The sequence below is a fragment of the Puma concolor genome, chromosome C1 (genome assembly GCF_028749965.1).
Source record: "Puma concolor isolate L17-30 chromosome C1, mPumCon1.1.hap2, whole genome shotgun sequence".
In the NCBI taxonomy this organism is placed as follows: domain Eukaryota; kingdom Metazoa; phylum Chordata; class Mammalia; order Carnivora; family Felidae; genus Puma; species Puma concolor.
Genome location: NC_141674.1, coordinates 58,506,267 through 58,533,106, shown reverse-complemented (window position 1 = coordinate 58,533,106; position 26,840 = coordinate 58,506,267). Strand labels below are relative to the sequence as shown.

The following is a 26,840-nucleotide window of genomic DNA, read 5'->3' as shown; positions in this document are numbered from 1 at the left end:
CTGTACAATGCTATTACACTACCATTTACTATATTTTCTGTGCTGTTCCTTTCTTTCTGGTGATTTAGTCATTCCATAATTGAAACCCTGTATCTCCCACTCCCTTTCACCCATTTTGCCTATACCCCTACTTACTCCATCCCCTCTAGCAACCACCAGTGTGTTTTCTGTAATTATGGGTCTGTTTCTGCTTTTTTTGTTTGTTTGTTCATTTGTTTTGTTTTTTAGATTCCACATGTAAGTGAAATCATAACGTATTTGTCTTTCCCTAAGATATTACACTTAGCACAATACCCTCTAGGTCCATCCATGTTATTGCAAATGTCAAGACCTCACTCTTTTATATGGCTGAGTAATATTCCAATGTGTGTGTGTGTGTGTGTGTGTGTGTGTGTGTGTGTATGTGTGTGTGCACCACATTTTTATACATTCATTTATTGATGGGCACAGGTTGCTTCTATACATTAGCTATTATAGTAATACTACAATAAATGTAGAGGTGCACATATCTTTTCAAATTAGTGTTTTTGTTTTCTTTGAACACCCAGTAGTGGAATTACTGGATAGTATGGTATTTCCATTTTTAATATTTTGAGGCACGTCCATCCTATTTTCCACATTGGCTGCACTAATTTATATTCCCACCAATAGTATACATAGATTCCCTCACATCCTCTCCAAAGACTTGTTACTTATTGTCTTTTTGACACTAGCTATCCTGACAGGTGTAAGATGGCATCTCACTGTGGTTTTGATTTGCATTTTCCTGGTGATTAGTAATGTTGTGCATCTTTTCATATCCCTGTTTGGCCATCTGTGTGTCTTCTTTAGAAACATGTCTAATCAGGTTCTCTGCTCATTTTTTTTAAATCAAATCGTTTTGTTTTGGTTTGGTTTGGTTTGGTTTTGAGTTGTATAAATTATTTGTACATTTTGGACATTAACCTCTTATTGAATGTATCATTTGCAAATACCTTCTTCAATTCAGTAGGTTGCCTTTTGTTTTGTTAGCGGTTTCTTTTGCTGTACAAAAGCTTTTTATTTTGGTGTAGTCCCAATAGTTTAATTTTGCTTCTGTTTTCCTTGCCTTAGGAACCATATCAAGAAATATGTTGCTAAGGCCCATGTCAAAGAGATTACTGCCTATGTTTTCTTCTAGGAGTTTTATGGTTTGAGGTCTCATGGAATGTTTTAATATATCTAAAGAAAAAAGAAGCAACATGTAGATGCATATGAGATTGGCGGATGGAAGTGTTAGTAAGAAAAATGAGTCACAGAGGCACAAGTTGGCCCTGGTCATCAAAGCATGGTATGCTGGTGAGGAGTGGATTATTTCTTCTTAGGTCTTGTGAGTGTCCATATGCCTCACAGACTGAATTTCATTCTTGTGGAAGTGTGCACATCAGGCTTTCAGAATGCAATGCCATTAAAAATTAGAATCAAACACCTGACCCCTCTTATTCTGATTCCATGCTCACTAAGCAGCCTTCTGCTTATTTGGCTTTGTATGCAGTTTATCTACAGGGGGGTGTGCTGATGGATAATTCTAGTGTACTCAATGATTAATTTTAGATTAGAATTCTGATACATTAGTCTGTTATCCTTGGTGATCTCAACTCCATCCCTAGAAAATGGACTCACTCTCAGAGAGCTGACAAAATTAAATTTCTTTACTTGTCACCCTGAAGACAAGCTCACAGACTATGGTGAATCCACCATAGTAAGTGCAGCTAAAGAATGCTCTTGACTCTTAGCCAATATTCTGCAAACAATAGCTCTTTGCATTCCCTGGGCCAAACGTTTCTAACAGTCAAGGAACCACAGTAGGTTTAAATTTTAGCAACAGGGGTCCTCAGTAATTATATGATTGCTTAGTTTATTTTTCTTATTTTTTTCTACTCTTGATTTGGTCCCCAAATGACCCAGGTAATATTATTTTGGAAGCCACAAAGGTAGAATGTGAGGATAGGAGTTACCTGAGTGCTGGAATCAGAAAGCCTGAGAAATGGAAATAAACAGGGTGCTGTTGGAGTAAAGATGGCATCCTTATGATACTGTACTTATGACACCAGTTTCACATATTGTTTTATCCTGTTCAGCATGTTCCAGACTCTTCACCAGTATCTGTCTTTTCTTCCGTTAATGAGGATGAGGGAATGCTAAGGAGCAAGGATTCTAAGAAGCATCTTAAAATCAGGTAAAGTTCCTCTGCTATTTGAAGGAAGTGTTGTAAAGTTAATAATGGTGTCTAGAAAACTGATGAACAAGAAGGAGAAAGCTCGAGGAAGCAAACCCAAGGAAGTAAAAGAAAGTTTTATTCTTTTAGTAAGGTAGCAATGCACTGATGTTTACACATGGGATTAGGAGCTGTTAGTACATCACAATCTTTAGGTAGCACATGGACTTTAAGGGAACTGAATGGAATTTAAGGGAAAAGAACAGACTGAGAAGAAAATACAGGTAACAATGAAATTTTCAATAGAGCCCATAAATGCAAGTGGAAAGTATCAATGCATAATACCTATTGTATAATGTAATAATACCTACTATATTGACCGAATTTGGATTTATAGATACACAAAGCACTTTTCACAAACTTAATATGTAAGTCTAAGTGTGGTTTGTATAATCCGAGGAACACTTGCTATGGGTTTATTCCAAACAACAAAAGCAAGACCTAGTTTAGGTGACAGGTGATATTGAAACCAAACTTTGCAATATAAATGACAGAAGAGAACTTTATTCCAGGTAATGACTTCTAACCCGCAAACTGTGAGGTGGCAACCTTTATGTTTACATCTAGATGCTGATTTTAAAATGGGGTTCATATTAAAGTAAAATTATAACACACCTCAAGAATGTTAAATAAACCAGCCATGAATGTTAACTAATTCATTCCTAAAGAAAATATTTATTGATGGTCCATTAGTGCCAGGCACTGGGTGGGGGCCATAGATGTTAGGATGAGTTCAACACAGTCACTGTATTTTTAGAGTTTATATTCTAATGGGAGGTACAGAGAAATAAGTCAGCATTTACACTTGGTGAAAATAAATGGGAAGCGGTGGTAAAAGTGCTGGTTTCCCTGGAAGAACAAAGAAGTACCTAAGCCAGATAGAGATGAGGTGCCGGTGAAGTACTAATAACTAATTTAGGATTTAGGGACAAGAGCAAGAAGGGTGGGGCTAAGTTCTTGAAAGAGGGAATAGAATGGATGATCTTTCGAGGGAAATTGTTCAGGACAAACAGACTGTTGTGTAAAGAACTAGAAGTGCCAAGATTAGAGAGGTAAACAGAGTCAGTGAAACCATGGTGATGTTTGTAAACCATATTCAGTTCTTTGGACGTCATCTAGAGGGCTGCTAAAGATTTTTAAAATATATTTTATATATTTGACACACACAAAAAACATAGTACTATAAAAAATCTGTGTATACACTACTAAGCTTAAGAAATGAATCATAAATACTCTTTAAAAAGGGAATAAGGGGCGCCTGGGTGGCTCAGTCGGTTAAGCGGCTGACTTCGGCTCAGGTCATGATCTCGCGGTCCGTGAGTTCGAGCCCTGCTCATGCTCTGTCTCTCTCTCAAAAATTAATTAACGTTAAAAAAAATTAAAAAAAAGGGAATAAAACCCCCAAAACAAAATTAGATATACATGCTTAACACAAATACACCTATGATGGAATTTCCATATGGAAATGGCACATTTTCCCTTCATGCTCCACAGAAACCACTATCTTGAATTTGGTGTTGTTATTCCTATACTTTTGGATTTGTATTTTAACTACATATGTAACTCTAAATAGCACAAATGGTTGAGAGGTGGGTAAGTTTGCCATATAAAATACAAGATTAGTTAAATGTGAGTTTCAGATAAGCAATAAATAACCTTTTAGTATAAGTATGTTTCAAATATTGAATGAATATTTTCAATACTTGCAATGTTGTCCAAAGCAATATGTGGGACATACTTATACCAAAAATAGTTTACCTGAAATTCAAATTTAACTGGACGTCTTGTAATTTTACTTGGTAAATCTGGCACTCCAAGGGGTAAATGGATGTAGGCTTCTGCATATGCATGTACAAGTGGGAAATGGAAGCTGGAGACACAGGGATTTGGAGGCAGTTTCAAGTGGTAGCTGCCTGAACCCAAGGATGGCCACTGTAAAATCAAGAGAAATGGTTCAACTTTAGAGCTATGTGCAAAGTATAAAGGTCAAGATTTGGTAACTGCTTGAATGTGGGGCTGAGAGAGAGGGAGGAATTTAGGATAGTGGAAATTATACACAATTTTGGCCAGTGGGATTGCTGATGGAAATCAGCTCTACTTTGGACATGTTGGAGTTGGTTGTTCTCTTGAGGAACATTTAGGTTAATTGATACAGCATGTAGTTGAATGTACTTTAGGCAATAAAACAGAACCAGGAAGCCATGGACACAAATAACTGACCCTTATCCATCTATTCCACTTAATCTCTTACATATCTACTTACTGTATCTTAACCTCTTTCAATGAAAAATCCACTCATATCCCTATTCTATCTCTTGTTCCAAGTCTTTGTTGGTAATCTAAAAATAATTTCACTTATAAATGTTGCAATGTATCTTTTCATATTCATCTCATATTGGCTTGTTTTCTCATTATGCTCCTGGCATCTTTCCTCTCTCTCCCCTGCATAAATCTGTGTGTTTTATCTGTCTCAGAGGAATTCCTTCCCTCATTCTGGAACTTCCACAGCTATTGGCTCTGGTTTCCTTGGCAACCTCTGCCTCTCTGATTTTTTTCTGATTATTTAAAAGAAATCTGACTAAATCACTGATAGTCACTGATCAGAAATAGTAGAAAAAAAGGAAAGTGCCCAACATTGCCTCAGAGAAAGGAATTGGGAAGATTGAGAGGAAACAGGAAAATACTGAGACCTAGAGAGATGGATGTAAAATGTGTGATGAAGGTATTGATCTACATGGTTTGTTATTTTCATTTTCAGTGCACTGTTAGGAATATTGTCAGGGGATGCTCAAGACGATAACCTCATTAGTCAGGCAGCTGTATCATCTATCCAAACAAAATTCTCCTAGACCTAGCTCAACCAATATGGAGTGCAGGAAATAATATTTCAGATTATTGTGAAAATATGAAATACAAGCTTTTAGAGAAAGAGGAAAAAAAGATGTAAACTGAACTTGCTTTAATTTTTCTATTAGAAATGTGTTTCTCGAGTAAGATTAGTAACTACCAATTTTAATTGTAGGTCTCTTGATGTATTTATAAAATATAACCAGTGAGATATTATTTTTTTTAACGTTTATTTATTTTTGAGACAGAGAGAGACAGGGCATGAACGGGGGAGGGTCAGAGAGAGGGAGATACAGAATCCGAAACAGGCTTCAGGCTCCGAGCTGTCAGCACAGAGCCTGATGCGGGGCTCGAACTCACGGACTGCGAGATTGTGACCTGAGCGAAGTCGGCCGCTCAACCGACTGAGCCACCCAGGCGCCCCAAGTGAGATATTATTAATGTGTACAGTACATTCTGTGTTTCAGACTGTGATACGATTGCTCTCATTAAACCAGACAATAGGGATTAGGTGCTTTGTCTAAAGCTAAAACAGATACATACATTTCCAAAAAAAATTCAGAAATATGGATTCTTAGCTACACCAGGGGAGAGATTAAGGACTAGAGCATTACCTAGTAAGCTCAATAGTTGAGTTACACAGTTCACTGTTGTATTGAATTCTGTCTTGGTAATATTTGAATAAAAAGTAAATTTGTTGTTGGATGGTGTAGTTATTCACCTGTTTATGTAATTGATAATCACAATGTATTTCATCATATTGAATTCAAGACACAAGTTTTTTTTTTTCCCAAGTAAAATCTCATTTTACATCTGAATGTAGTACTTTTGCTGACTGCTCTTGTCTTTGTCTCCTTTTCATCTTTCCCACCTAGTTCCCATTATGAAATAGTCTTTATAGTTTGTGAGGGTTTATCCCCAACTTGTCCAGTTCAGAAATGAGTGCTGATTGGCAAAACTAATCACGGTAACCACCTCCCCCACAGGGAGTTGTTTAGGTAACCCAGGCCTGAGCCAATCAGCACTCTCCTAGCTACAGGGATTGGACAGGGTCCTTTTATGAATGTCGAGCACCACACTTCTATGGTCATGGGCCCTGTTTCAGAAACTGAAGGAGGGAACACATGGCCCCTGTTAACTGCTGGCAGGCATCTTCTTCCCTGAGGGAAACTGGCCTTTCAGGGGGGACACTCCAAACAGGGAGAGGCATACTAAGAGTCACCTAGAAACTGACATGTATTTTGGATCAGGCCCCTCTTGAAGATATATCTTTGCCCCTTTCTGTAGTATAAGTTGATAAATCAACTTAATTTAAGCCAGTTTTCATTGAATTTGTTGTTATTTGTAAATGAAAAAACAATCCAAGATGAAATATTTTCTCTTGGGTCTCACATAAGAATCCAAGAGAGTAGTAGTCAACTTCAATGTAGTCAGACTGGGATTATTTGTTTATTTAGCATCTCATCACTTAGTTTACAATTGTCTTGGTACATTGTAGATACTTTGGGGTTTTATGTTCTAATTGATTGGTTAATCCAAGAACTGTTAATTATTAATATTAAGCATTCACTATTTCACTATCTGAAAGGCACTGTGCATACAGAAATGATAAACATAGTTCTGGGACTCAGAGAGCTCAAAGGACTAGTTGAGGAAGCAGACAAGATATAACTTGCAAAAATTAAAATGGGAAATCAGAAAGAAGGCAAAGGAAGGACACCTAATTCAGAATGGTGGCACGTTGGATAGGAGAGAAGGAGAGAGGAGGTGTCATTAGAGACTCCTAAAAAGGAGTAACTTAAAAAAAATTTTTTTATTATTTAAGTGTAGATGACATGCAATGTTATACTAGTTTCAGGTGTACAATGTAGTGATGCAACAGTCCTATGCATTACTCAGGGTTCACCATAGTAAGTGTAGTCATCATTTGTCATGCAGCGCTATTATGTTATTGACTATATTCCCAGGCTGTGCTTTTCATCTCTCTGACTTATTTATTTTACAACTGGAAGTTTGCACTAACTTTTGTTTTCGTGCCAAGAACCTCTTTGGCAGTATGGTGAAGCCTAGAGAGCCATTTTCAGAACAATGTTTTTAAATGCATAAAATACTTTGGGTTACAAAAGGAAATAGCTAATGAAATAAAACAAATCAAATCAAAATAAAACAAATCAAATAGCTATTGAAATCAAATAAAAATGTGATATAGTAATTAATGTGCTTTATTAACTCATTAAAAAACAAGATCAAGTAGTGGACATATTAATTAATGTAAGTTTGAGATAGTGATGAGCATAAATGGTATTTTGGGATATCTGTAACAACTGTAATGTGGCCCAAAAATGTGTTTTCTTGTGATTGCAAAGGCACAAGTGCTGCCAATACTATTGTGGTTTGTGACCTACATTCATAATAGAAAGCCACGCTAAAATGAATTTTATTTAGAGGTTTAGTTCAATGTAATTTCCTGGACCCCTGAATTCTATGTCAAGTTAAAAAAAAAAAAAAACCCTTGTGCTAAGAAGAGAGAAAATTTAAACTAATTTTGACAGACTGAGGAGGTATCTAGGTGAATGAAATAGAAATGGGTTTAGGACATATGGAACGGCATGTGCAAAGGCATGGAAACATGAGAGAGGATCAGGGACTGCCAGCAGATTGTTTTGGTTAGAATGAGGAATGAATCTGGAAATGTGGGAGGAGGCGAAGCTGGAAAGTTTGGCAGAATCTCCTATTTTTGGAAGATGGGTTGATTATACATAATGGTGATTACATGTGGTCCTGTCTTTACTGTGTTTGAAATCTTTTGCAAACTCTCCACTGCCTAGTATATACCGTCCAAGTGTCTTACGGTTGCTTTTTACAACCTATCTCCTGCTTTGTTTTCTAGCCTTATTTACAACCACATTTCCTGTCACATACTATGCTCCAATGGTTCTAAAATATAATGCTGCATTTATACCTACTATTTTTTCACCTCTACTAATCAGCTGGATGATCATTTCCTGTGCCTCAGTTGCCTCATCTGTAAAATGGGGACAGTAAGTACCTCATAGAGATGTTGTGTGATTAAATCGAACAGTTATTGAAACTTGCTTGGAACAATGCCTAATACATGGTAAGCTCTCAGTAAATGGTAGCTGTTATTATTATAATTATTGTTATTATCTATATTTTCCCCTTGCCCAATTGGCCAACTCTATACATTCTTTAAAACCTAATTCAGACTATTATCTCCTTCAGAAAGACTTGCTAATCACTTGACTTTCATTTCCTTCAAATAGAATTAATAACTTCTGTATTATATCAGGATCTCATATAATTTCTTGTATTTTTCACAATGTATTGCAATCTTATATTTCTACACCACTTTTCACTATTATATTGTTGAACCCTTAAAAATAAGGGCTGAATATTACTTTTGATGCCTGCAGTGTTTGATTTTACTAGAGGGACACAGGAATTTTCATTTCTATCTACAAGTGTCAGTCACTAGTGATAACATACTTCTTAGCTATAATGGTAGACTATTTGGTGTAGGTTTTTGATTACAATAGGATATTGGCCACTCTTTTTATACACAAGCTTTACATATTGGTATTTTATTCTAGACTGGACCTTAATTTCTCACACTATGCACTACACACTGTTCCTTGGGGAAATTCAAAGACTTCTGTGGCATCAATTACTGTGTAATGATAACTCCTGAATCTTAACCCCGATCTCTGCCTTCTAGGGTAATTTCAAAATATCCAAAATGTAAACCATCTTACTTCTTCTGGTTGAGCAACAAGAAGCTTCAATTCAATATGCCAAAAGCGAACAAAAAAAATTTTTTAACTCTTGCACCTTCTCTAGCATCACTCTTACTAACTTGGTTCATGCTCTCATAATTTCTTACCATCTGAATTACTGCAAACTTCTTTAAAAATTAATTAATTTTTTCTGAAATAAAAACTAACCCTTTCCCTTTGTAAATAAACATTCAAGCAATGTAGGAAATACGTGCTTTGGCAATCCCATCTTCCAAAGCTAACCACTGTTCACTCTGTGTGATAGGTATATTCTGCCATACTTCTACATGCATTTACTAACACATTTATTTTTTGATTTATGCAGTAGTCTGTCAGTTTCTTTGTCTCTAGAGTAGCCTCCTTGTAGTCTATTCTTGATACATGTTTTTCTAAAGTATGAGTGAGTGAATGGCTCTTCTAAAAGGCAAATCTCATCATCCTATTCCCCTATTCAACGTCTCCAAAGGGCTGTCCATTTCCTGTGGGCTAAAGTCTAAACTTTGAAGAAGACATACAAAATCCTGCATATCTGGCTCCTTCCTAACTCTCTAGCTCTAGAATCAGGCCGCATTGTGCTGCATTCCAGCTTTGAAGCATTGGGCAAGTTTTTTCAACTGTCCAGTGAAGATTAAAAATAATATCACAAGGAGATAACAGCATATAAAGTGGCAAGCATATTGGCTGCCTTAGAGTTAATAAATATTGGCTACTGTGGAAGAACAAAGTGTTTTTGTATGTATGTGTTCAGTATCTCTTGCTTTATGAGTAGGATAGGATCCTTTGAGATGTTGATTAGGTAATGGTTGAAGATAACTGGAACAACCTTCATCCCCCTCCCCCTCTCCCCCCCGCTAAAAAAAGAAAAGAAAGCAGGGTAGAAATAAATCGAATTGAATAGATTTGGAAGAAGATGGGAGGTGAAAACCTGAATGGCAGGGAAGGATAAAGAGACCCCAGCTCCCACAGTTATTTATTTATTTGCCGAGGAATGGAGGTGGCAATAAAGTTTAAGAAAGAAGAGATTTGAGAGAAGCAGCTGTCAGTGTAAACGGGACTTCGAAAAGATAAAACGAGTGAAGGAAGACTTCGAGGATGTTTTTGCTAACTACCCCACTTCAAGTTCCCCACAACTTTAGTTATTTGGTCCAGACTTCAGATTTACGTTTCTTCAGAATTTGACGATGGGTCGAGTTTGGCCATGAACTAGTCCAAGGATATTCCATTTACACAATTATTATTTGCCATCCTTTAGCGTCCATTTCTTGCTTGAAACTCTGACACCTGTTTGTAACTCATTTATCTAACAAAAATCTGACTTCCCTTCACCCCGTTTGCCGAATAGCCTGTTTTCCAAGGTCAGCCCCTAAACTGTTGTCTTTTCTGACACCCCAACGCGAAAATTTTTCTCTTATTTATTTGTTTAGTTTAGTTTTTTGTTTTCAACCCAGCTCCCAATTGTTTATCGTCCCCCCCCCCCCCCACCCCCCGTGTTGATCTCTTTGGAGCCAGGAGTGGCGTCTTGGAAATCTAGTAGCTCAGTGTATGATACAAAGTAGATGCTTAGTAAATGTTGATTGAATGAGTATCTTGTGCAACATCATACTGACATCACATCCTGTGTGCAGTGGCGTCAGTTTGCATTACTCTGCTGGAGACCCAGAGGTCTGAGGGTTTCAGTCATTGTTTACAAACTGCATCGAGTATCTCAAACACAAGTTAAGGTTTTACACCGCCCATCAGAAGCGCCAATTGTCAGGTCCTAAACTAGGGGCGGAGCTCGGTTACTCTCCGGGACTAGACGGTGCGAGGGAGGGAGCGGCCAGCTCACTTATCGCGGTGTTTCCTCCCTCCTCCCGAGGGAGCTCTCGCGAGAGAAGTCAGGGTAAGATGGCCGTGCCCTGTTTTCCGGCGTGAGGTAGTGGCGGCGGCTGCGGCAGCGGGGACAGGGATCCTGGTGTCGTGGGCACCTGAGCTCTAGCTCCCCCCAGCGAGCGCGCGTCCCTTCGTGCCTAGGCGAGAGCCGGCTCTTCTCTCTCCAGGAGATGCGTTTGTCCCGGGCTCGGGGGCGCCCTGAGAGTTCATGCTGCGCTGGAGGATCCTGGCCACCGCTCTAATCGCCTTGCGCCGCCGCAGCGCCAGCTCCGTCGCGGGCGGTGAGCCTCCCGGATCCCCTCTCTGCCCCTGGCGGCGATGACCGGGGAGAAGATCCGCTCACTGCGGAGAGACCACAAGCCCAGCAAAGAAGAGGGGGACCTGCTGGAACCCGGGGATGAGGAAGCGGCGGCTACCCTAGGCGGCACCTTTACGGGAGGCAGGCTTGGGACAGGCGGCGGCGGCAAGGGCGGCAAAGCCTGTCATAAGATCTTCAGTAACCATCACCGCCGGCTGCAGCTGAAGACAGCTCCGGCCTCCTCCAACCCCCCTGGCGTCCCGGCCCTGCCGCTGCACGGTTCCTCCGTGACTACCACCTCCCAGTCCCCGGCTCTTCTAGCGGGCACCAACCCCATTGCTGTCGTCGCAGATGGAGGCAGTTGTCCCGCACACTACCCGGTACACGAGTGCGTCTTCAAGGGGGATGTGAGGAGACTGTCCTCTCTCATCCGCACGCACAATATCGGGCAGAAAGATAATCACGGTGAGGAGTGCTCGTCCGTCTCCACCTCTCCTTTCCCGAACGTAGGGTGTGCCTTCCCAGGCCTCTGGAATCCTAGGCTCCTCTCCAACAGACCTTTCTTTCCTCTCCTTTGCTCGTCATTCGGGCCAAATGCCTGTAAATCATGACCGTTTCAGTAATAGCATGCCAGTGGTCAGGGGATTGATGCTTGTGGGTGCAAAGGAATGTTTCCTCCTTGCCCACTTCAAAGTTTCCTCTGAGAAGCTGTTTTGTTTATTTTTGAGACAGGCCTTCAATGTATTGATTTTTTACAAAGAAATTGAAAATTGCCCCATGTCCAACCTGGCCTTCCTATGTTTATGTAACTGTGTTTCTTTTCTTTCTCTCCCCTTCTCTCACCTGGGGATCTCGAATTTTGTACATATAAAATGGCCCACCTGCCTTTCATTATTCAGGTACAGATCCCAACTTGACTGCAACTGGTTGTGATTTCTACCTGCCCCCAGGTTGTCTGTTTCTTTTTCTCTGCTTTCAGGAAACTTAGTTTGATACAAAGTGTCTACACTTTGCATTTAAGATGGGATATAGAATGCTTTGATTTCTAACAGCCAAAATGTAGAAAGTTGTTGGCATTTGATGCCTAGAGTAAGTAAAGTGACTTAAGTAGCTAAAATTTTGGAGTAGAGTTTTGAGTGTTTTGCTTGTTTTACATAATTGCTAATAATGTTTCATCTTGATGACTGTGACTAAAAATAGTACTACAGTTTTTCATAGTAACTTCATCATAACCTATATGGCAAAATAGAGTATCATTTATTATTCAAGGACTGTATTTCTACTTTCTGTCGTAACTCATCAGCTGAACTTTTTTTTTTTTAATTTCAAAAATGTGATGTAATTGAGTTGACTTCCAAGAAGCAGTGCATTTATTAATGAAAACACGTCAACACTGACATTTTCAACATTTAATAAGCCATTTTAATTTTTTTTTTTTCAACGTTTATTTATTTTTGGGACAGAGAGAGACAGAGCATGAACGGGGGAGGGGCAGAGAGAGAGGGAGACACAGAATCGGAAACAGGCTCCAGGCTCTGAGCCATCAGCCCAGAGCCCGACGCGGGGCTCGAACTCACGGACCGCGAGATCGTGACCTGGCGGACCGCGAGATCGTGACCTGGCTGAAGTCGGACGCTTAACCGACTGCGCCACCCAGGCGCCCCTTAATAAGCCATTTTAAATTGAGTAGTTGACAAATACTATTTATAGCTCTGCTTTTAACTGAACATGACTATTGTATACATTCATTTAAGACACACTCAACTCTGGTCAAAATAATATATAACACATTAATGAAATGCTTGCCTGAGGAATAAGCTCCCTTAATTCCAGTGGACTCTAGGCTTCTTATGTGAAATTAGGGCAAAAATTTAGATTAAAAAATAAGATTTCTATTGGTTGTATAATTCTCCAACAATTGCACTTGTATCTGAATTTCCAGTATTGTTTTTTTAAAATAGTTGCCTTTTTAAAAATGTTTATTTTTGAGAGAGAGACAGTGCGGGGCAGGAGGCAGAGGCAGAGAGAGAGGGAGACACAGAACCCGAAGTAGGCTCCAGGCTCTGAGCTGTCAGCACAGAGCCGGATTTGGGGCTTGAACTCATGAACGGCAACATCATGACCTGAGCCAAAGTCGGATGCATCACCAACTGAGCCACCCAGGCGCCCCTGAATTTCCAATATTGTAATAATATCACTGTCATTGATCATAATTCAAATCCTCAAAAAAGTACCTGAAAGCTGCACCTGGTTTTTCATTCCTACATTTATTCAATCATTTTACTGTTATTGCAACAAGCATAATATTGTTTGTTGATGGTAGTGAAGTAATTAGAATCCTAAATCCCTTATACTCTTGTCCTTAGCCTACTGAACTTCTCTTTTTACATTGCTTTGATGTACCAAATGTTTGCAGTGAACTTAGCTGCCCTTGTATTGTTGGTATTTCTGATGACTGTAACCAGTAGTTCACATATCTATAGAGAGTGTAATTTTTCCCCCTTCAATATATATTTTCATCTCTCACCATGAAGTCAACTAGGAAGAGTAGCTTATATTTAATGTGCTACTTCTTTAGTCCCTTTTCTTTCTGTAGCTGCATAATTTCCCCATTACATTACATGACTTTTATTCCTGATATTTTACTAACCTGGATACTTATTTAGATTTTAAGGATATTTTTTCCTTCACATTACAAAAGATAAACGCTTTTAAAATCACCAAACAAATGCAAGCTGTATATTATATTTGGATTGTTGTAACATGATAAGTGCATAGCAGTTTCATACACTCATGCAGGTGCATAGCAGAGCCATGCAGTCATACCACATCATACCACATAGTTAGTTTTATATTCACCAGAGAGATACCTTCTACAACATGATGATGATGATGATGATGATGATGATTATCCTCATCATAGACACAATTTACTGAGTGTGTCAGCACTATGCTAAATGTTACCTATATTATCACATTTAATTTGCACAATCACCTTGCAAAGCAGATTCTTTTATCCTTATTTTAAAGGTGAAAAAAGTGAAGCCTAGAGATACAAGGAAACTTTGCTAAAGTTGCATACTTGGTATAAATTGCAAAGCTGGGAACTGAACTAATAGCTAGGACTCCAAAGTCCGTGGTCAGCCTCGGTAAATATTTCTGTTAGTCAGGACCCACTATACTGTACAGAAGTACATTCTAGTAATGTGTACTGTGGAAATTTACAACAAAGTTCTTTAATATGTATTTTCTCATTTAGTCATTATAGTAGCCTTATGGAGAGATTTTTGCCATTGGACAAATTTCAGAGTTGCTATAGAGCCCAAACCGGTCACTCTTGTTTGTTCTGTTTCCTTTTTATGTAATGGCACAAATAAATGGGCTACCTCATCCACATGATAGCCCTTTAGATCTTTGACAAGAGCTGTCATGTTCTTATCTTTCAGTTAAACATTCCTAACTTCTGCATCCATTCTTCATTTGGCATGGATTATAAAGTGCTTAGATGGTCCCTGAAACATTAAATACTAGATATGTGTGTTAAATAAGTAAATGAAAATCTTAATCATTGTCTTTTAGTGAAACTCAGTTTGTTAATTCTTCCCTTTGAGGATGGTGCTAAGAACTAACCTTAGTGTTAGAGCTATAGTAGCCTCATAAGCAAAGACAAAAAGGAGAGCATATTCGTTGCTTTAAGCAATGTATGTTTAGAGTTGAACAGTGTGCCAATGTGTACTAAAAAGCACACATTAAGTAATGCAGTGCAAGAGTATGTTAATTTTTTAATATTGCTTTTTCTCAAGTGATTGGCTGTCTCTCCATGCTGTCCCTTCTTACAGTTATTTTTTTAACCTAAAATAGGACTTTACATTTATTAAATCATACTTTGTTCGTTTTGATCCTTTATTCTATCTAGCTGGAAAGCTTACTGTGCCCTAATCTGGTCATTTAGCTCACTGTTCGTTAGCTCTTTCAGTTCCCAGTGATGTCTTATTCGATAAACTTTTTAAAATGTGTTTTTGTGTATTTTTGTGTATTTACAAATTACTGACTTGAATAGGAGCAAGGATTGAACTTTTTCTTTTGTGATAAAATGTTCGTTGAGTATGAGTTGCTTTTTCTGAGTCATCAGTTATCTTGAGGAATACTGTCTTTGGATCCAAACAAATCTTTGGAAATATAAGTTAAATACAGTAATAGCTATAAATCGTGAGTATACTGTGTTCACATATGCCAAATGATTGTGACTCATTGTATACTTAGTAAAGTTTTGGGGGGGTGGGAAAAAAGATACACTACATTAAGTGTTCACAAATTTATTTTTATTAATTTTTTTAAGTTTATATATTTATTTTGAGAGAGCGAGAAAGTGCAAGTGGGAGACGGGCAGAGAGAGACGAATGTAAGAATCCCAAGCAGGCTCTGTGCTGTCAGTGCAGAGCCCAATGTGGCGCTTGATCTCACAAACCATGAGATCATGACCTGAGCCGAAATCAAGAGTTGGACACTTAACTGAGCCATCCAGGCGCCCCTAATATACACAAATTTATTAAATTTTATATCCTTAGTATATCTTTAGTTATATACTATTTTTTCTTTAGTATGGAATAAAGTTTAAGTCTAAGCCTCTCTTCACATTGTAAAAAATTTTCTGAATTACTTTTTGACATTGGTAGTTAAAGCATCATGGTGAAATGCTATTTTTTAGTTGATGGTAATGATTTTTACTTCTTTAGCACTTTCAGAATTGAGAATGCTTATGAAGCATATGGAAGACTTTCTTGATTTTGACTGCACTTCTCATTTGTTAAACTTGTAATTTTGTTTTTTCCCTTGAGTTAAATATCCTCAGACGTAAATTATTTTCCTTTGGACATTAATCAGAAGCTCTTAGGTACCAGAGTGATTGAAATCCTTGATATACGAGTTGATTAAACCAGCTTTTCCTAGATGTGAAAAATTCCTGATATATTCTGAGAAATTTGGCAGTTTCTGCTGCCTGTAATTACATTGCCTGGCATGTGACAAGCCATCTTCTGTATACAGTTAATTTTCATTTAAAAAAAATATTTTTTTTTAACGTTTATTTATTTTTGAGACAGAGACAGAACATGAACGGGGGAGGGTCAGAGAGAGGGAGACACAGAATCTGAAACAGGCTCCAGGCTCCGAGCTGTCAGCAAGAGCCCGACGCGGGGCTCAAGCTCACGGACCGCGAGATCATGACCTGAGCTGAAGTCGGCCGCTCAACCGACTGAGCCACCCAGGCGCCCCTTAATTTTCATTTTTAATGAGTTGTAATGTAATCTTTGTGTAGCTATTACACACAGTGATTGGAGATTTCAAATGTAAGTTAAATCTCAACTGCGAGTATTGCTGCCAATGCTGGAAACTCAAGGGAATGGTAATGAAATGGTTAACATGTGTAACCTCTCTGCCCAGTGGCTGGCAGATTTCTTCAGACAGGGATTTTATTTATTTATATTTTTACTTCTTTTTTTTTTTTTATTTTATTTTTTATTTTTTAAAATTTACATCCAAATTAGCATATAGTGAAACAATGATTTCAGGAGTAGATTCCTTAATACCCCTTATCCATTTAGCCCATCCCCCCTCCCACAACCCCTCCAGTAACCCTCTGTTTGTTCTCCATATTAATGAGTCTCTTCTGTTTTGTCCCCCTCCCTGTTTTTATATTATTTTTGTTTCCCTTCCCTTATGTTCATCTGTTTTGTCTCTTAAAGTCCTCATATGAATAAAGTCATATGATTTTTGTCTTTCTCTAATTTCACTTAGCATAATACCCTCCAGTTCCATCCATGTAGTTGCAAATGGCAACATTTCATTCTTTTTGATTGCCGAGTAATACTCCATTGTATATATATACCACTTCTTTATCCATTCATCCATCGATGGACATTTGGGTTCTTTCCATACTTTGGGAAGTAGTTGATAGTTGAAAGATTGTTTCTTTCCATACTTTGGAAAGTAGTTGATAGTTGAAAGATTGTTGATTAGTGCTGCTATAAACATGGAGGTGCATGTGTCCCTTTGAAACAGCACACCTGTACCCCGTGGATAAATGCCTAGTAGTGCAATTGCTGGGTTGTAGGGTAGTTCTACTTTTAGCTTTTTGAGGAACCTCCATACTGTTTTCCAGAGTGGCTGCACCAGCTTGCATTCCCACCAACAATGCAAAAGAGATCCTCTTTCTCCTCATCCTCGCCAACATCTGTTGTTGCCTGAGTTGTTAATGTTAGCCATTCTGACAGGTGTGAGGTGGTATCTCACTCTGGTTTTGATTTGTATTTCCCTGATGATGAGTGACGTTGAGCATTTTTTCATGTGTCAGTTGGCCATCTGGATGTCTTTGGAGAAGTGTCTATTCATCAGACAGGGATTTTAAAACATCAGAAAGATTAAAAACATGTTTGGGAATTGAGGCAATAGGATAATTTGATGCCTGTATGGTATGTTTGTTTTGGCTTATTCTATATAAATCTTTAAATTTCATTTTGATATTATTTTCTCTGCTTTGTTTTTGTTACGAAAATCTTTATGATGGGTGATGCAAGAAAATACTGCATTTTATGTCTGTTTGAGAAGAGGTGACTATAAAGCTACACTTTGCTTTCAAAAAAATTTTAGAATTAAGTGTTAGATGAACAGTTTTAGCCAGGAAGGTTAAAATGCTGGCACATCTTTAAAAGAACAGCAATAACTTTGTATTTTTCTCCTGTGTTTTGTGGTGTTTTCTGAACTTTGTTTTTGAAAGGCAGACCTCAGTGTCTCTTAGAAAAAAAAAGTGAAGTGCTTTTTGGAGGCCCAAGATAATCCATTAAAGCATCATGTACCTTCACTTGGCATGAAGGTGGATTGGCAGTGAAATCTATCATTTCACTGATCTGTCAGGGTTGATTCAGTTGATCTTCATGTCTATGTGAATATGACCTTCCTCTTACCTCTCTTCCCCCATATGCATCTCCCAACAGAGTAGGACTGTCCTTGGGTTAAGTGGCTATGTTTGTTGATGGCATTGTTATAAGTATTAGAATGTGACTTGACACTTAGAATTGTTACGTGAACACATCTGCAGAGCTACCTCATAAGAGGGTAGAACGAGTCCTCTTCTCCCCTTTCCTGTACTGAACTATAATAGGCGCAGGAATCCCTGACCTTTCAGCTTTGGCAAAAAAAAAAAGGGAAGCAGAAATGAGCAGTTATTTCATGTTGTGTCCTTTGCATCCTCAATAAGGCAGGAGAATTCTGGAGGAGTCCTTGAAGAATTGAATTCTAGGCAGTCTGTCCCAAGTTAATGGCATTCTTAAGTCATAGAAATCTAATGTGGAGTATAACATAATTGTCAGGATGCTTTGGATTCTAGAAAATGAACATAGTTCTTCAAAAATTGAGTGAGGGCTGGGTAGTCAAACAACATGTTCCTGTTCATATACTATTTATTTCATTGGGGGACAGATGGAACCTTAGTTTTATTAGAGCAAGACTGATATTGCTGAGGGTAGGAAAAAGAAAAAAGGTCTTCTTTCTGTTTGAAGATTATGAATGGTGTTTGTTATCAGGATATATTAGGTTTAACTGTATGGCTTGGTTGAATTTCATCTGTTCTTGAGCCTGTCACTCTTGTTGAAACCTCAAAGATGATCTGCAAAACTAGGAGGCCATCTCTATATTTGGAATTAGATCTTAGTTTGAGGCCACACTTCTCTACAAAGAGGTTTTTATGAAATTCTATTTGCTTGACTAAGAAGATACAATAAGAAGATACAATAAGAAGATACAATAATAAGAAGATACAATAATATCTACCCCTTGGGTGGGGTACTGTAGTCTTGAATGGGAGACTGCATTTGAAACTGTTTTTAACTCTGAAGGCTCATTTAATAGTAATACCCATTGATACCAATATCTTACTCTCGGTTTTCATGTTAAGTGTCTTCCAGCAGAAGACATTCTTGTTCCTGAGGTTTAGATAGTACTTCAGTTGAGGTTTTTATCTGATACTTGAATTTATACTGTCAGTCTTCTAAAGGGTTAGGTTTATTTGACTCTCATAGAAGTCATCTTTGATCTACTGGTGTAGTGTGTTTTGATTCTTGGCTGTAAGTATTTATCAGGCATGTTAATGCATGTGCTCTCTTACTCAGTACTATACTGAATTCTGTAAAACCACCTATATGCTGTGTTGAATATCCTCTTTAGCACATATATCCTTTGATTGGCTTTCATAGAGAATCATGTGGAAACCTGCATTGTTCTGTGATTGAATGCTTTTTGGAAAGTTAAAAACAGATTTTAACACCATTTTTTTTTTTTTAATTTTTAACGTTTATTCATTTATGAGAGACAGAGAGCACAAGCAGGGTAGGGGCAGAGAGATAGGGAAACACAGAATTGAAGCAGGCTCCAGGCTCTGAGCTGTCAGCACAGAGCCTGACACGGGGCTCAAACTCACAAGCTATGAGATCATGACCTGAGCTGAAGTTGGATGCCCAACCGACTGAGCCACCTAGGTGCCCTGATTTTAGCACCATTCTAATGATTCTTTATAATTATTTAGTTTTTCTTCTCTTTGTTCATTCTTTCCTTCATTTAACAGATACATACTGAGCTCCTACTATGTGACAGTATTTTAGGTGCAGGGGTTGCAGCAGTACCTAAAGAAAATTAGGGAGCAGATATCTGGCAGAACAGTTTCAGATCGAGAATAACAAACATAAAAGCCCCATGTTCAAAGGGGTAGAAGGAAGGCCAACTGTGATTGGTACAGGGGAGAGTGGTAGGAGATAGGAGACTTGAGAGGTAGTAGAGGGGGTTAAGCCTGTGGAGCTTTTGTAGACCAAAAGGATTTTGGCTTTTATTCTGAGTAAATAGGAAGTGAGGATTTTGAGCAGAGAAGTAACACAATCTGATTTTACAAGGCTCCATCTGCTGCTATATGAAGCAAAGCTTGGATGGGCAAGGGTCAATTTAACATGCTATTGTAACTAGGGGTAGCTGTGGAAATAAGGAAAAAGTAGACCTGGTTTGGAGTCTAATATTACGTGTGTGTGAGTTTTAGTAGTATAGTACTGTTTATGAGAGAAAACACAGGAATTCTCCCTTCTTAATGCTTGCTCGGATGGGATTTGAAGGTGTCTAGAAGCTGGAGCTTCCTGTTTTCTCCCTAATTAGGGAGCGGGTGAAATCAAAGCTATTTTTGTAATAATACAAAGTCATTGCTTGCCTTTTTCACTGTGCTGACACTTTTGCTGATGTCACAAAAGCAGTGGTGGGTAAAGTTATCAGAACCTGAGTATGAATCAAAGACCAAACTTGCTGGTATTTACTGTGTAGTCACATAATGCGTATGCCACATATTCGAGTTAAAAAAAAAAAAGCCAGTTTCACTTAATGTCTTTGTTGAAGCTGTAGAAATGATTAATCAAGTCTTAATCTTGAGTACATATCTTTTTGATATTCTTTGTGACATAATACAGATTTTTCATGATGCTCTTCTGCATACTGAAGAGAAAATAAGGGAAAACATTTGTATAGTTCTTTGAGTTGTAAGCCAAACTAGCAGCTTTTGTCATAGAACACCATTTTTACTTGAAAGAACAGCTTCCAGACAAACTATGGTTTTTCCAATTTAGATACTTGGCAGACATTTTTCTGGAAAGTGAATGACTTCACAGAAGACAATTGGTAGTATTTATTGCCAATGAAGAAATTCAGACTTTGGATCAAAAATTACAATTTGGGAAACTTGTCTTTGTCACTTTGACAGTTTTCCAGGATCCAAAGACTTTTTCGGTTGGATTGATGGTATTTTGATTTTTTTTTCTTTATATAATGAAATATGTTGATATTTGGAAGATCTGCATAACTCAATCAACTAGTATTTTTCAGATGATCAGAGCATGATGTTTCAAAATCATGTAAAAGATCCATTTAAAGTACAAGAGAAACCAATGGGTTTCAGTATAACTCAATGCAAAAAGTTTATTGATACAGTTTTAGATTTCACATTGCAGCTAACCTTTAAGACATGACTACTTACTGGGGTGTCTGGGTGGCTCAGTTGGTAAAGCATCCGACTTTGGCTTAGGTCATGATCTCACAGTTTGTGAGTTTGAGGCCCGCATTGGGCTCTGTGCTGACAGCTCAGAGCCTGGAGCCTGTTTTGGATTCTGTGTCTCCCTATCTCTCTGTCCCTCCCCTGCTCTTGCTCTGTCTCTCTCTCTATCTCACAAATAAATAAATATTAAAAAAAAAAAAAAAAAAATGACCTCTGAGTTTTGGTATAGTAGCAAAGAGCACCTCCAATTATTTAAAAAGGCTATTAAAATACCCCTCCTTTTTTCAACTGCATAGCTTCTGAATGTAGGTTTTCTTCAGATCAAAGCAAAATTTACACATTATTGAATGCAGAAATAATTATAAAAATCTAGTGTCTTCTATTAAGCCAGACATTAAAGAAATTGATTTTAATTTTTAATTAAAGAGTTTAAAATAGCACCATTCCTGTCATTTATTTTTTGTTTTGTTTTGGAAAATGCAATTATTTTCCTCATAAAAAATTTTATTAGTTTGTAATAGAGTGATTGTAATTTTAAAATTAATAAAATTCTACATTTAATTTTAATTTCTAATATGGTAAATATCGATAGTTTTGTCCATATAAATAATCTACATAAAAGATCTTTTTTTAAAAAAAGATCTTTAATAATTCTTTTTTTAAATAAGATTTCATTTTAAGTTATTTATTTTGAGAGAGAGTGAGCGAGCAAGGGAGGGGCAGAGAGAGGGAAAAAGAGAGAACCCCAAGCAAGATCCACACTGTCAGTGCAGAGCCCGATGTGGGGCTTGAACTCATGAACCATGACACCATCACCTGAACTGAAATCAAGAGTAGGATGGTTAACTGACTGAGCCACCCAGGTGCCCCAAAATCTTTAAGAGTATAAATGGGATCTTGAGACAAAAAGTTTGAAAACTGTTCATTTAGTAAGAAATTAACATACAGATTTCAGAGTCATGACACATACAATTTCTAGATATATAATTTTAGGAAATTATCTAACTACTGTTAGCTTTATTCTTCTTACCTGCAAAATAGGAATAATATTTGTCTCACAGGGTATTGGGGTAAGATAAGGTTTATGTGGGGCGCCTGGGTGGCGCAGTTGGTTAAGCGTCCGACTTCAGCCAGGTCACGATCTCGCGGTCCGTGAGTTGGAGCCCCGTGTCGGGCTCTGGGCTGATGGCTCAGAGCCTGGAGCCTGTTTCCGATTCTGTGTCTCCCTCTCTCTCTGCCCCTCCCCCGTTCATGCTCTGTCTCTCTCTGTCCCAAAAATAAATAAACGTTGAAAAAAAAAAAAAAGATAAGGTTTATGAAGTATATATAGTACAGTACTGGGCACATAGAATAGATGCCCTGTAAATCTAGCCTTTTGGTTGATAATTTGCATACTTTAGCACTGCAGTGGTCTTAATGTTACTGGAATATTTTTTATTCATTTGACAGGACAGAATTCAGTTTATTTACCAAGTTAGAACCACAGCATCTGATTTCAGATTTAAAAACTATATTGTGGAAAATTGGCAGAAGGTTATTTTAAGTTTTAGTATCTTTTATGTAACAAATTAGCTTAAGCAGCAGGTTGAGGTCTTAGAAAACTGAAGGGATAGTCGATGAAGCTTAACTAGGACATTTGAGCACTTAGTTTCATGGCATACTTGGCCAATAAAGCAAATCCAGTGTTGGCTAGAGAAGGAGTATGATGAAAAAATGATGATGATTTGCTTTTAAAATATTGAAGCCAAAGCATGATGTTTGTTATCTTTAATTAGAATATATTATTTCTGATTATGTACTTAACCTATAAAATGAGAGGGATTGGATAGTTGAATGCAAAGTCATTTCTAGTTCATAAATCTTCTAAAAATGTGATTAATTTAAACTTGTTACAGTAATTTTAATTTGTAAGCATCAGTAGGTACTGATGCTTTTGCCCTTTCACCTTTATTTTCCTTGAAAGCTTAAGAAAATAGAGTAATAATGTAGGTGCATAAAGGCCTGCTTTCTTTACCTAGGTGCTCTGTCTAGACTCGGGTAAGTTCTCCTTAATTTGTGTAGTTTTTTGAATAGTTATTACATTCACATGCTACAAAATTATAAAAAGATGTAAAAGATACATTGTAAAAATAGTTTGCCTCCCACTCATCTTTACCCACTCAGTTACCCTTCTTAACAGCAACTGGTGTTATCAGTGCCTTGTTTTCTTCTTGTCACCATTTAGAACATGGTCCTTTTTTTTTTCTCCTGGAAGATAGAGAAGTGAAGAAAGATAACTATTATTACCTTTTATACTATTAGGGCAAAAGTGGATATTCACAAATTTCTATGTTTGATTTTAAATGTCTCTTTTTTTACTGTCAAATTTGCATATACTTCCAATCTAGACTTCTTGGAGTTCCCATATTTTATAATTATCTCCACTTGGGAATCTCAGAGATACTTCAAAATTCATTTGTCAAAATGTTATTATTATTATTTTCCACCTTATCCCCTCCTACCTGGCCATCCAGTCCTTTATTAAATCACATCATTAATTATCTGGTTGCTCAAGCCTCAATTATTGGGATCATTCTTTGTCTCACCTCCTCCTCCTATCCACGCATATCTAATTAACAGGTTATTTTGCATCATTCTACTTTCTGTCTCTATTGCCACCATTTTGAACACAATTTTAAGTTTTTTTTCCCTTGGAATGCTACACTGGACTCATATCTGGTCCCATGTCCCCCTTCCTTCACAAGAGTGATCTTGGAATGTCATTTTTATCATGTCATGTCCCTGTTCAAGATTCTTTAGTGCCTTCTCCACTAAAAAGTAAGTTCATATTTCTTACCATAGTTATAGAGCCTCACATGATCTGGACCTTGCCTGCTTCTCTGATATAATCTTTTGTACAAATGTCTCTTTTTTTTCTTTTCTGGCAATACTTGTTTTCTTTTAGTTCCTTGAATATGCCAGGTTATTCCTGGTCTCTGACTGTAATGCTTTTCTTCTTATTCTTTGATTTCTTAGTTTCTACTCCTCTTTAAGATCTCATTTTAAACATTATCTCATTAGAGAGGTTTTCCTGCCTGAAGAATCAAAGTTATGTATCCCTTTATTAATTTTTGTCTTAGCTCTTTGTTATTTTTCTGAACACCTATCATAATCTGTTTTGTCTCATTTTCTGTTTTTCTGCTCTCTTTTGTTAACATAAGCTCCTTGAGTACAAGAATTATTTCTAATCATAGTGGTTGACTCTTTAATATCTAGCACTATGCCTAGAACATAGTAATGCTCAGTAAATCTTAAGTGAAGATGAATGGATTTTATCTCTGGGTAAAATGTTGGGAAAAATAACAGAACCTTTGAACTTCTAATTTACATTAAACTATAATAATGACTCTAGAATCAAGTAAACTAGATTATGAGAAAAAATTTTAATAATAGTAATATGTGATTATATATAGAAATTATATTGACTGACAGGTGTTCTATCCTGGAAGCAATGCAATATGACATGAAACCCTTGCTGATCAGAGCAGGGGTCTGCATACATAATTAAAGGGCAAGATAGTTATACCGTTGTTGAATCACTCTGTTATATACCTGAAACATTGTGTGTGAACTATACTTCCATTAAAACATTTTTTTTTAAAGTGCAAGATAGTAAATATAGGCTTGCAGGCCTTACCATCTGTTGTGTGAAAGTAGCCATCAACAATGAGAAAGAATGAAATCTTGCCATTTGCAACAACATGGATGGAACTGGAGGGTATTATGCTACATGAAATAAGTTAGTCAGAGAAAGATAGATATCATATGTTTTCACTCATTTGGAATTTGAAAAACTTAGCAGAAGACCATGGGGTAAGGGAAGGGGAAAAAATAGTTTCAAACAGAGAGGGAGGCAAATCAGAAGAGATTCTTAAATACAGAGAACAAACTGAGGGTTGATGGAGGGAGGTGAGGGAGAGGAGAAAATGGGTGATGGACATTGAGGGAACTTGTTGGGATGAGCACTGGGTGTTGTACGTAAGCGATGAACCACGGGAATCTACTCCTGAAGCCAAGAGCACACTGTATACGGTGTATGTATACATTGACAATAACTTGATAATAAATTATATTAAATTTTTTTAATTTAAAAAAGAGAGAGTAGCTATCAACAATTCATAAACAATCAGCAGGTGGTTATATTCTAATAAAACTTTATTTATGTCATATCCCTGAATTAGAGGGTGAGAATGTATCTATATGGGAAACAGATGGCAAGTTTGTGCCCTACAATAAGCCTACCCCTTCTTTTTGCCTTCATTTCTTGCTATCCTTAGGATTATAGCAGTAGAAAAATAATAAAGCTATTTCTAGTATCTTAGAAATATTCACATCGAAGAAGCAAGTGGGCAAGTAAGCTTATTTTAGTCAGGCGACATACCTGGGTGATGATTCTTTAGGTAAAATAAGATGTCCAGTACAAAGGCTTTTGTAAGGAAGACTTTTGCTTTTAAAATCGTTAGGGACATGAATAAATATTTGCTGCAATTCTAGCAACCTTACTTATACCCCATTTATCTTCTATTTATTTTTAAGCAGCATATTGTAATATTATTCACATACCATACATTTGAACCATTTAAATTATACAGTTAAATGGTTTTTGTTGCATTCAAAGTTCTGTAGCCATTACCACAATTTGAGAACATTTTCATTCCCTAAGAAGAAGTCCTGTACTCTTGACCTTTTACTTCCTCCTCCCCCCCATTTGCCTCAGCCCTAGATAACCACTAATCTGCATTCTCTATAGATTTGATTATTCTAGACATTTCATATCAATGGAATCACAATATATGGTCTTTATGACTGGCTTTTTTCACTTAGCACATTGTTTTCAAGGTTCATCCATGTTATAGCATGTATCAGAACTTTATTCCTTTCTGTTGCCAAATAATATTCCATTGCATAGATGTACCTCATTTTATTTATAGTTAATGGGCATTTGAGTTGTGTCTACTTTTTGACTATTATGAATTACACCGCTATCAACATTTGTATGGCAGTTTTTGTGTGAACATGTTTTCATTTTCTTGGATATATACCTTTGGCTGGGCCATGTGGTAACTGTGTTTTTCAAAGTATTTTACTTTGTATGAGGATTTATTTCAATTTCTCCTCCTTGCCAATACTTGTTACGTCTTTTTGATTATAACCATCCTAGTGAATGTAAAGTTGTATCTCATTTTAATGGCTAATGATTTTGAACATCTTTTCATGTGCTTATTGGCCATTTGTATATCTTCTTTAGAGAAACAGCTATTCAGATCCTTTCCTGTTTTTAAATTGTTTTTTTTTTAATTATTTAGTTGTAGTTCTTTATATATCTGGATACTATCAAACTTATAATTTGCAAAATATTTTCCTCCCTAGGTTCTCTTTTCACTTTCTTGATGCCATTCTTTGGAGCAAAAAACATTTTAATTTTTATGAAAGCCAATTTATTTTTGCTTTTGTGCTGTGCTTTTGATGTATCTGAGAAGTCATTACTTAATTCAAGGTCACAAAGATTTACTCCTTTGTTTTGTTTTGTTTTCCAAGGGTTTTAATAGTTTTAGCTCTTATAGTTAGGTCCATGATCTATTTTTTCTTAATTTATTAAAAAAAAATGTTTATTTATTTATTTTTGGGAGAGAGAGAGAGTAGAGGAGAGGCAGAGAGAGAGAGAGAAAGAGAGAC

The 26,840-nt window shown here is 37.2% G+C and overlaps 1 protein-coding gene and 1 long non-coding RNA gene across 3 annotated transcripts in view; both read left to right on the top strand.

The window, feature by feature from the left end:
* The first annotated feature begins 10,740 nt into the window (after positions 1-10,740).
* ANKRD13C (ankyrin repeat domain 13C) overlaps positions 10,741-26,840 on the top strand; it is a 123,741-nt gene continuing 107,641 nt past the window's right edge. The window contains exon 1 of one of the 2 annotated variants that reach the window (XM_086717269.1): positions 10,741-11,512. In XM_086717269.1, coding sequence (XP_086573395.1) covers positions 11,068-11,512 — 445 coding nt within the window. In that variant the 5' untranslated portion in view covers positions 10,741-11,067. The remainder of the gene's footprint in view (positions 11,513-26,840) is intronic. The other variant, XM_025912215.2, reaches the window with a different exon arrangement.
* Positions 18,856-24,208, top strand: LOC147578096 (uncharacterized). The gene is made up of 2 exons (XR_015254785.1): positions 18,856-22,205; positions 22,437-24,208. It is a non-coding gene; the product is annotated as an uncharacterized LOC147578096 (long non-coding RNA).